Source organism: Schistocerca gregaria, chromosome X (genome assembly GCF_023897955.1).
Source record: "Schistocerca gregaria isolate iqSchGreg1 chromosome X, iqSchGreg1.2, whole genome shotgun sequence".
Classification (NCBI taxonomy): Eukaryota; Metazoa; Arthropoda; class Insecta; order Orthoptera; family Acrididae; genus Schistocerca; species Schistocerca gregaria.
The window spans coordinates 107,029,329-107,041,335 of NC_064931.1; the positions used below are offsets into that span (position 1 = coordinate 107,029,329).

General features: G+C 36.2%; 1 protein-coding gene across 4 annotated transcripts in view; it reads left to right on the plus strand.

Moving 5' to 3' along the window:
* Window positions 1-11,313, plus strand: part of LOC126299565 (apolipophorins) — a 108,544-nt gene extending 97,231 nt beyond the window's left edge. For 2 of the 4 annotated variants that reach the window (XM_049991563.1, XM_049991562.1), the window contains exons 48-55: window positions 934-1,073; window positions 4,357-4,526; window positions 9,006-9,192; window positions 9,296-9,611; window positions 9,689-9,797; window positions 9,924-10,048; window positions 10,261-10,443; window positions 10,586-11,313. In XM_049991563.1, the coding sequence (XP_049847520.1) occupies window positions 934-1,073; window positions 4,357-4,526; window positions 9,006-9,192; window positions 9,296-9,611; window positions 9,689-9,797; window positions 9,924-10,048; window positions 10,261-10,443; window positions 10,586-10,624 (1,269 nt within the window). In that variant the 3' untranslated portion in view covers window positions 10,625-11,313. The remainder of the gene's footprint in view (window positions 1-933; window positions 1,074-4,356; window positions 4,527-9,005; window positions 9,193-9,295; window positions 9,612-9,688; window positions 9,798-9,923; window positions 10,049-10,260; window positions 10,444-10,585) is intronic. The other 2 variants (XM_049991564.1, XM_049991565.1) reach the window with 1 other exon arrangement.
* Window positions 11,314-12,007: the final 694 nt, after the last annotated feature.

The following is a 12,007-nucleotide window of genomic DNA, read 5'->3' on the forward strand; positions in this document are numbered from 1 at the left end:
GATATTCTCTCACTGTGGCACCTTTGCAACATCATGCAGTCAATGCCAAATGCTCAGCCCTCTTGGCACCTGCTATCTGTCATTTGTCAAAAAATGTTGTTTGTTTCTCCACTGCTGCATGCAAAACTTGATGATGACTCAATATGTGTGTACATACATATTTCAGTATCTTCTAAACAAGCTTTGTCAATTGCAACTACATATGCTGACATTCACCAGAAAATTTGGATCTGCTTCTCTGAAAGATAAAATAAATTAATATCAATATATTGTCTAAAGATCTAAGATGAGTTGCGAATAATGGATCTCCTGTTGTTTTTGACTGTCTTTCAGTTTAATCAATGCCTCTGGTTTATTCTTGATGATTTCAAATATTTCATATTGGCACAGTATACAAAAATAGTAATCAACAAATAACTGATCTGTCTTAGTTCACTGTGCTCTCAAAAATCTTGAAAAAAAGAAAACAACTGAAGATATGATTTGTAGTCACTTTATAAGAAATTGTAAAGGAATTTATAAGAAAATATATCAGAATTCATCTTCTCTGAAACATACTCCACCGAAAAAAATATTTTGGCAGTCCCATTTTTTACTTGTGGTCTTAGATATGATACAACAAAACTTTATCATTTACTGATTTTGGATGTCTAAAAGGAAAGCACCAATTTTATACATGAACAAATGAAATGATCTCCCTTCTGCTCGCAGGTGACAATTTGGAAAATACAGCACTTAAAATTTCTTGTATATTTCTTTTTTTTTTTTTAATCCTTCTTATACAATTTATATATTATTTCAATCTAAATGAAAATAAATTTATGCAATTAGCTCTAGCCTTATTGGTTGTAACAATGTAAAAATATATACAAATGTGCTTTGGAAATGTTACTTTGAAATATTATCTTTTAAATTCAATAAAACCTTTTTCAGGTCGCTAAACAAGCAAATGAATTTGGAAATGCATGGAAAGTCAATACTCAGTGTGCTGATGTGGATGGTGTTGATCATCATGCACATAACATTAAAATTGAAGAATGTGAGGAGGTGTTTTCAAAGGCCAGTCTTTTGAGGTATGTAAATCTTTTACAACTTGCAATATTTAATAAAAAAATACTTAATGGGCTAACTAATGTTTGTGTAAGTGGTGGCCTCTTATAACAACTGCTGCAGGACGTAAGAGAAATCTTTAAAAATATTCAGTTACAGGTACTGAATTATCTTCAACAGAAAAAGGCTACAAAAAGTCACTGATACTAAACAGAAAAATTTATCTGAGATGCTTCTGTTATGGAGGGTTCTAAATTTTAACATTACAGTGACATATGTGCTCCAAATTTGTTTTTAGTTTTGATACAAGGAAAAAGATTTTCATCACTAGTATCTGGCTCATTAGAAAATACGAAACAGCATATACAGTTCCTGATAGTGAGAATGTGAATTAATATTTATAGATATCTTAAATTTGAAACCCATGCATGTCTGTTGGAACAAGAGCACAAACCATTATTTGTGGCAGCTATCCATCAGACATGGGGAACATGTTCTGCACCATCATTTGTGACAGGAACAACATCAACTCTTTAGAGTCATCTGTACAATTTGTACTTGACTTATTGCACAAATGTTAGAATAAAGCAACAGATAGACACATCTACTCATGACATGCCCAAGTTTACATGTTCAATAAGGATGGTAGGGAACTAATCAGGGTAGCTCCTAAAGACAATCCAAATGCTCACAAAGTAACAATCTTTATGAATTCCTTTAAGAAGAAATATGAATGGCTTCTCACAAACCAGCACTGCCCCACTTATGATGAGCCAAGTCTGCAGTCTTCCTGGCCAAATTTATTATGGGTGACACGATGACTGACTGCCAAAGGAAAATGTTGACTGTAGGCTATAGCAATTTGCTAGCATGTGGTCAGCACTGGTTTTGTTCATTCAAATCTCAGATATTTAGCAGCAGTCAGATCTGGGCTGAGAGTGCTGTGAGCACATTTCTGCTGTTGTTTAGCAGTCGACATAGGTCCTGCAAAACTGCAGGCCCTGGCAGGTTAGTGTACAATGGGGAGGGTTGTCAAAGGCCCTGCAGTCACTTGCAATTTGCTGTGATACCATGGACCATGTCCAACTACTTTGGCACCAGTGCCCTGCTATACAAATCTTGGATATGTGAAATAATTTCTAAATGTGTAATAATAAATGTTACTTAAACAATTATATAGTAAGAATATGTGTGTAATTTTAATTTACCTTCTTATTTTGGCAAAACTTTGTATTACTGTAGCCTTATTGTGATTTGTCTTTAAACAGTAAATGATAAACTTATATTGTGGGAATATCTACCTACTTACTCTCATTTGTTTTTTTATGATACTAAATATAACTGTATCATCATTTTGACCTATCTAGTATCAGTTGTACAATGTGTGCTGTATGATAAAACAGCATGAATTAAAAAAATCTGTCAAAAAACAAACTGATTATACCATTTTTATTTAGGGGCAGTGTATTGTAACAAGAATAGAGGTTGGTAGAATTAGAAGGGGAGCTAAGATGAAATGAGATGTAGTGGGATTATTGGAAGTGCAGTAATAAAACAGAGAATGAACAGAATGAAATCAAATCATGTGCTTTGCTTCAGATAAACAGAGCATAGTTGTACTTTATTTAAAACAAAAAATTAAAAATAATATTACAGATATTGAAAAATGTGAGAAATTATAGCAAAACTGGTTTTAAAGGCAGAAAAGATATTCCACTGATATCATTCACGTTTATGTACCACAATGCTCATATTCAGCTGGCACAGTAGATGACCTCTATAAAAATTTTGAAAGCTAATAAGTGAAAGCAAAACCCACTACAAGATAATAGGAGATTTTAATGTGAAGGAGGGACAAGACTAATAGATTTAGGGCAATTGAAGACAGTGACTGGATGAACAGCAAAAGAAATAAACAGAAGATTAAATATGGACTGTAGTGCTTTTGACAGTTTGAATGAGATTAAAAAAAGCTGATGTGTCTGGAAAGGTAAGCTCGCAATTGGTTTATGCTACCAGTTTCGGCTGATACAAGTGAGACATGGATTTTTGATCTAAAAATAATTCAAAACCTGGGAACTGCTAAACAATCAGTCAAGAGATTAATATTGGGAATTACTAGGAGGCACAGGAAAACAAACAAATCGGTCAGGAACAGAGCAGAAGACATAATTATGACTAATGAAAACAGAATGGAAATGGGTTGCACATAGCTAGGCAAATAGGTGATAGGCAGACCAAGGATGTTCTTTGTTGGATTCCATGAAATAGAGAAAGGAATGAGACAATGATGTAATGGAAAATGGGTAGATGACATTAGGAAACATAGAGGAGCAACATAGTTGACAGTAATATGTCGAAAATTCTATAGAAGGCTGTTATCTGACAGTGGATATTGAATGGTTGACAGCACTGATTATTATTATTATTATTATTATTATTATTATTATTATGCGTCCGGAATTTCTTTGTGTGTTCTTATTTTGCATGACATTAGATAATTTATGTTACATAATTTTAGCTCTTTGCATATGTTTTATGCTCATTACCTTACGTATGGAGTAAATGCATGTTACTGGTACAGGAACAATGTTTCTTCATCTACATCTGTATTTTGCAAACCACTGTAAATTGCATAGCAAAGAGTAATTCCTACTGTGCCACTTATTAAGGCTGAATCTTGTTCCATTAAAAAATGAAGAATGAGAAGGAATTGCCTAAATGCCTCCGTGAGCACTGAGATTAGGCTAACTCTGTCATTGTGATCCTTATGTGAGTGATATGTTGGAGATATGGTATATTCCTAGAACCCTCATGAAATGCTGCATCTTGAAACTTTGTAAGTAGGGCTTCATGGGATAGTTAGCACTGCGCCGTAATTTTCTGCATCGGCTAATTCAGGTTTTGTATTATATCTGTGATGCCCTCCTGTGGCTTAAACAAACATGTGCCATTAATGCTGCCATTCTTCATATTTCAATATCCGCCTTCTTTTATGCACTCCATTGTTTATTCCAACTAGGATTTTCTATTATTGTACTGTTTTTTTCCAACAGGGATTTTCCATTGTTGTACTAGGCCCTAGATTAAAGTATCTTTCTGATTCAGTCATTCACCAAATGAAGTGAGAACTGCCTAACATAGAAAGGAGAAGTTGAGCAGTCAATAGCCACATAAACAAGAAGCAGGAAATTTTAGTTTAGCTTTAAAACTTATGTTTTTCTGCTACTCATTCCAGCGTTGTAATTCCATCTCAAATTTCTGAGTATTGTATTACATGAACACTATCTTTCTGATTTATTACAGCCCATGCTCTCTCTTCGTGGATCCAGCTCCTTATCTGGAAGCTTGCAATCACATAGCACATGAGGCAACTACAAAAGAAGAAAAGGAATTAGCTGCTTGTAGGACTGCAGCCGCATATGTAAAAGCTTGCAGTGTTGAAAATGTGTTTGTATCAGTGCCAACACACTGTGGTAAGTTTTAAATATAATATCATAACACTAATTTAATTTGTTTCTAAGGCACTCTGTTGTTAATATTTATGACTGAATGAGTGCACTCTGCCAAGCTTCCCTTTACTTACCTCCTACGGTGATTAGTTGTAGTTAGTAATTTGCAGTGATAGTTAGGTTTGCATCAATACCATGACAGAATTAACAAGTGACATCAATGGTAATACACTGATGAACCAAAACATTATGACAACTTACGTAAGAGCATGTTGGTCAACCTGTGGAATGCAATTCAGCAGAGATTCTGCGTGCCATGGATATGGCAAGTACTCAATAGGTTACCAGGGGTTTTTGGCATGACATGCCTATGCACAGGTCATACACATCATGTAATTTACAGGTGGCTGGTTTGTGGGTGGGGAGCTGGCACTCGATGGTGTCCCAGTTGGGTTTCATCGGATTCAGATAAGCCAAATTTGATGGCCAAGACATCAATGAGATATCACTATCATGCTCATCAATCCATTGCAACACGACTCTGGTTTTGTAACACGGACAATTCTCCTATTGGAAGACGCCATTGCTGGTGGGGAAGACCTAAAGCATTATGGGATGCAGGTGGACCCTAATAATGTTCATGTAGTCCACAGCTGTCATGGTGCCTTCAAATACTACCACAGGTCCCATGGAAGCCCAGATGAATATTTGCCAACAACATAATAATATCCCCACATGCTTTCGTGCATGGCATACTGCATGCTCTGAGCAACCGTTCGCCTGGATGGCCATGACCATCAACCTTGTTTAACCATAAGTGGGATTCATCTGACCAGGTGACATGATTCCAATGATCTGTGGACCAATCTCAATGAGACTGTGCCCTTTGTAATCATAATTGCCAATGTTTTTGGGTCAGCATGGTAACATATAAGTGAGCTCTGCTGCAGAAGACAACATTCAACACTGTGCACTGAACAGTGTGGTCCAGAACCCTTGTGCCTCTGCCAGCATTGTACTCTGCCATCATATCTATGACAGATTGCTGCCTATCCTGTTTTAGAGAGCAGGTAACCCTCCTATCCCTATGTTCTCTGATGACGTATGGATGTCCAAATTCCTGTCACCTGCTCATGGTTTCAGCATTCTTCAACCACTTTCTATAGATGCTCGTGACAGTAGCACTCGAACAGGCAACCTGCTTTGCTATTTCTGAGATGCTCGCTCCATATACTGGCCACAACAATCTGGCTTATGTCAAAGTCACTAAATAGGCAGATTTCCAGTTTTGTGACCCTTATTATCACTAGAATGATTCCCCATTCATCTCTGCTCTGACAATATATCGGGTGATCAAAAACTCAGTATAAATTTGAAAACTTAATAAACCACAGAATACTGTAGATAGAGAGGTAAAAACTGACACACATGCTTGGAATGACATGGGGTTTTATTAGAACAAAAGTTCACAAAATGCCTGACAGATGATGTTGGACAGCAAAACGCCAGTGACTGCGCATGACAATCATGTATAAAATGAGCTGTAATGAGAGAGAGAATCAGATGCACCAGCATGTTGACGTTACCTGAAAAGGCGCTTTCAGTGAAGCTGTATTATCAGAATGGGGAATGTGCTAGTTCAGCATTATGATCCTATCACCATAGGAAGGGGATTCGAATGGTTAAAGGTCAATTGACAAATGCAGCTGTGGCAAGAATGATTTCGAAGTCCGAAGCCATGAGTTGTTCAGACAATAGACACCGTAGTGGCCGACCGAGCACAAGGTGTAATGCTGCTGAGACAGTTCAGGAAGAAATGCAGACTGTGCAGTCACACATCGCCCCAGCATTCCATACACTACTGTTTGGTTGGCACTGAGGCATACCCTCCGATGCTATCTGTACAAAATCCATCGGCATCATGAACTGTGTGGGTGTTTCAAAAGATGGCAGAAGATGACGATTGGTTGAGTAACGTGTTGTGGACCAACAAAGCTCCGAGGGTCTGTCAACACCCACAACTGAAGAATTTGGGCTACCGAAAATCCTAGAACTGTCGTGGAAACTCCATTGCACGATGAGAAAGTCACGGTGTGCGTTGGATTTGTCACATCTATCGTTATTGGGCCTTTTTTCTTTGAGGAAATGCGTAATTCTGGTTTTGTAACTGCTACCGTGATGGGTGAGAGGTACGCCGATATGTTACAGAATCGCACCATCTCCAGCCTGGCTGATAAACACCTGCTGGAACATACAATGTTTATGCAGGATGGCGCTCCACCCCATGTTGCTAGACATGTGCAAGATCTCTTGTGCACGTCGTTTGGTGATGATCGTGTGCTCAGCCGCCAATTTCGTCATGCTTGGCCTCCCAGGTCCACAGACCTCAGTCCGTGCGATTATTGGCTTTGGGGTTACCTGAAGTTGCAAGTGTATTGAGATCGACCGACATCTCTAGGGATGCTGAAAGACAACATCCGACGCCAATGCCTCACCATAACTCTGGATATGCTTTACAGTGCTGTTCACATTATTCCTTGACTACAGTTATTGTTGAGGAATGATGGTGGACATATTGAGGATTTCCTGTAAAGAACATCATCTTTACTTTGTCTTCCTTTGTTATGCTAATTATTGCTATTCTGATCAGATGAAATGCCATATGTAGGAAATTTTTTGAAGTTTTGTGTTTTTTTCGTTCTAATAAAACCCCACGTCATTCCAAGCATGTGTGTCAATTTGTACCTCTCTATCTACATTTATTCCATGATTTATTCAGTTTTCAAATTTATACTGACTTTTTGATCACACGGTACTTCTCTTACCATGTCAGGTGCCCTCAGAACCACCAGGCAGCATACAACCTTATTGTGGGCAGTGGTCATAATGTTTTGGCTCATCGGTGTATATCTGTAATATTACTGACTATGTGTGGGGAGTACGATGTCTACTTGAGGTGAAGCATTCATAATAAAGAATCTCTGGAGTAAAAGACTGCTACATGAATTGCTCCGCATCTTAGCTAAAGTGGTAGGAGCTTAGAGATGCAGCCAAAACTAATGGAATCAAGATACTTAAGTTAATGTCATTCCATTAATTCTCATGCTATCTCATGTTCATGTTTCCTAGAAGGTGGAATGGCACAAAAACAGTTATGAAAGGCATAGAACAGTTTTTTGCCATTGCGGCTAAGGAAAACAGATTGCACTCTATTGTCCCAATTACTATTGTAGAAATAGAATGGATATATGTAATTTTTCTGTAATGTCAATACAAGCATTAGGAAAATAGCACCAGATAAATATTTGATGCTGTGGGGGAAAACTAGTTATGAATAAACCATTTTTTTCATAAACTGGCTTCAGGAGTTTTGTTATACGTGAAGATTCGTTGTGAAGCATACTCAACAAGCATAAATGAAGTCATGGGCTCAGAAGACAGTAAAGGTCATACATTTACTCATGGGTGGTGTTCCCAATACTGAGAGAGAGTCTGGAACAGAAGAGACTGCCTTGTGAGTGAGTGAAAAAACCGGAACAAAGACTAAAAATATGGGAAATGCAGGGAGCAGTGTGAATACAAACTAATGAAGCAACTATGTGATCAGAAATGTGAGGCAGAATGGAGGGAAAGAATGCACAGTGGACACAATTTTAAGTGTCAGATAAATGACCTACTCTCACACTGAATTCTTTTTCTAGTTATAAAATCAATGCTCTGCAACTTAATGTGAAAATTACGGTATTTATGCGAGTACAACATATGTCTCCCATAAAATTTTACAGTTTCCCTCAATAGTGGAAAATTGAAACAAGATGGTATCTGGTATAACAATCAGTATGTGTTATGTGAGATACCAATCAAATTTGGAGTAATAAGAGAAATTGAATGTGAGAAATTAAGATGTTGAATTACGCCATAAAATTAATATGGACAGGTCATTAGCTGGGTAAAACTCAGAGATATGGATTTCAATCTCAGAGTAAAAAGCAGTTTTATTTTTCATTAAATATTATTGGTGTGTATGTGTATGTTTCTGTGAAGTAAGAACCTCTATTTGGAATAGCTCATAGCTTGATTATAGCTGGAACTAGTCATCAGTTCCATATGCCTAAATTAGAATGAGGATTTATACCTTTGTATATGTGATGTGTGACTGCAATCCTGGGAGAATTCTGAATGGGATGAGACCCCTGCATTCTGATTTGTATCTGGAATAAGAGAGATGTTTTCCATAGGAAACAGTGCTTGCAGGGTTTTTGGGCCATCACTGTTAACCCATTCTGCAAAATGCTCTGCATATACCCTGTACTTTTCCATTTGTATACCAAACAGGCATTATTTAATTGAATTTTCAATTAATTCCAACTTTTGAGAATATGTGTGTGTGTGTGTGTGTGTGTGTGTGTGTGTGTGTGTGTGTGTGTGTGAAGGGAGGGGTATGTTCAAATTCTGTTGTATTACAAATATATTTGCATAATCAATTTTCATTTTGTTATTCAGTTCACTGTTCTGCAAATGGAGATGCGGCTATTGATATTGGGCAGTCATTCTCTGTCAAAGTTCCTCAGAAGTCGGCAGATATACTTATTGTACTGGAACAAGTGACTGGAAATGCTGAAACTGTGAAAGATTTTGTGAGCCCCATAGTCTCTCAACTCACACAGGAATTGGGCAGCAGAGGAATCAGGTTAGAGATATTAGTAATTTTTCTGAATTGGATTTTAATATTTTTTTCTGAATTAAGTAACAACAGTTACAGTGAATTAACAACGCAATGATTTGTCTTTTAGCGATGTCTGGATTTCATTAATTGGGTATGGAGCACCAGGTCAAGAATATCCACACCTCTACACAAGTGCTGGTGGCAAATTTAGTTATGATGGGAAACAAAAGAACATTGAGTTTGGAGAACGGAAAGTTCTTGGACCAATTCCATTAGAAAGCTTCATTGATACTTTAGACTGGCTGGATGAATTTATAGATCAAGCATTCCATTTCATCACAACTGCAGAGACCATTTTGGACTATCCATTTAGGCCAGGTGCTGCAAAATCAATTATCTATGTTCTGGACACATCCTGCGAAACTACAACACTTTTGAAACATGTAAGTAATTTCTAATTTATTGCATGACCTATTGTTTTTAGTTAAAAAATTAAGTATACTCATCTTATATTTTAAAGTTACAGCTGCCAGTGAAAGCACTGAAACTGAAGGATTCAATTGGTAGTCCTGGAATTGTCCTCCATCTAGTCACAAATGTTGATAACGTTCAAAATAAACACATTGTGGGTTAGTAACTCTATTATGAATTAACTGAATAATTGATTTAAATTTTTGAGATTTATTATTATTATTATTTTCTTTTAATAACAACATTTGCATATATTTGTGCACGCTTCTGTTTCACTCTTTCAGGCTTTGATGCCAATCATGCATACTATAATCAGGAAGGAAAGAAACGACAGGTAACAGAAGTCAGTGGCAGTGCAAAGGCAGCATTGAAAATCCCAGAAACAGCATGCAGCCAAATTGCATTAGCGGTAATTGATTTTTTATCCAATTCACATATTTAATAAAAGAATTGTAACTTTTAAATAAGTTATATTTAGATATCTTTTTGTTTGTATTTTCTTACTCCCACTATGCTTTGAATAAACATCAACATGATAGGATGTAATGTTCACACAATGTGTTATAACAATGATTCTTTAAATATAGAGAAAAATTGATAATACATTAACTTTTATTTCAGACAAGCGGCACTGTTTTCAACAAGAATAACCTGAAACAGGCTAAGAAGTTTGTTGCTCAGCACATTGCTGATTCACTTACTAATGTTGAACTCACTCAGGACTGTAAGTGTCTACCAGTTGAAGGTATTCATACAAGAGCTGTATGTGCGGTGACAGGTGCAAGAGAAAAAGAACACTTAAGTGTAAGTATAAATTTGTTCTGATGATGCACACATTTTTTTTTCTTTAACTTTTTGTAAAGACTATTTTAGCTGTGCTTTGCAGTTGCTTTGGTATTACTAAAAGTATTTCTTAACTCAGTAAAGACTACGTCTCTTTCAACAGGTTAAAGGAGTCAAAGGAACTAAGGGTGTTAAAGGATGACTTGTGTGACTTGAGTATTGCGTTGTATGAGAACTGAATGTTTGTAAAAAATTCTTAATATGGAATGAAAGTGAAAAACGCAATTCTAAGCCTCATGCATGATGCAAAGGACTCTGGAGTTTTTGTTCACAATTTCATGGACACGTTGAAATGGACAACCACACATTAGTTGACAGGATACTCCCAGGTTCTGAAACTGCTACTCTACTGAGTCACAGTAGTATCTTACACAAGTAGTATCATAAGCAGAAATGTATTTTCATAAGAAAAAGTGTTTGACTGCAACACAAAAAAATATCATTACATAAACTTCATTAACTATTGTCAACATGACTGTCATCCTTTAAATAAATCACATTCTCATGATTTGTGCTAAATAGTAAGTCACTACACTTTCTGTCATGGTAGCATTGTGTGTTAGAATTCTGACATAATTTGCATGTGTTTGATTATTTAAACAGTTTGCTGTCTATGTGCTGTATTTATTTAATTTGAAGTTGTGCTCATAGTTCCTCACAGTGTGTAAGCAGTTGCATAAAGCATTTTTTTTTTGTAAAGTATTTACAAAATAAAATTAGTCTTTCTCTTCTGTATTCCATTTAATTAATGATTTCCATTCACTGAGTTTGTAAATTGTGTAGTGTGTCCTGTGAATGAAGAGTGACAGAAATAAATTTGTAATTTCATAACATTGCCGTGATTTTTCGCCCCCTTCCTTCCAGAAAAACTAAACTAACAGAACACTATTTTAATTTTAAATAATGACATGAACACTAAAAGAAATTATTCAAATAAACATACAAATGTCAATTACAATACAAAATATGATATTACATATGCTTAAATAACAAAATATGGAAGAAATGGAGAGTACGAAAATGAGAAAAATTGAGAGAAGGAAAGAGAATGAGAAAAGGTATGAACGTTGTATGTACGTATATTACAAGGAGGAATGACCATATGAACAACAAGGCAGGGATAAAATCTAAGTGATAAGGTCATCAAGGAAGAACCAGTACAAGTTGTGGATGTTAGTGAGTTAGTTGCATGTTCTGTGGATCAGACCACTCACTATGATATGAAATCAGTTTTACAATTACAGTACAGGTTCTCAATGGCACATTTGGCAACATGCTGACAATTTACATGATATGTTACATGCATTCAGCAATTTACACATAACTATGTTCACTATCTCTCTTCCTTATCTTAAACATAGATACACAAACAATCATACTATTAAAAATTCAGAAATTACTACCGGTATGTGGGATAGAAGCAGAAATTAAATAACATATGAAAATTCAGTTTGAGAAGTATCAGGAAAAATAGTGAAAGGGAGAGGTCGGGACAATGACAGTACCATGATGAGCAAAGAAAAGA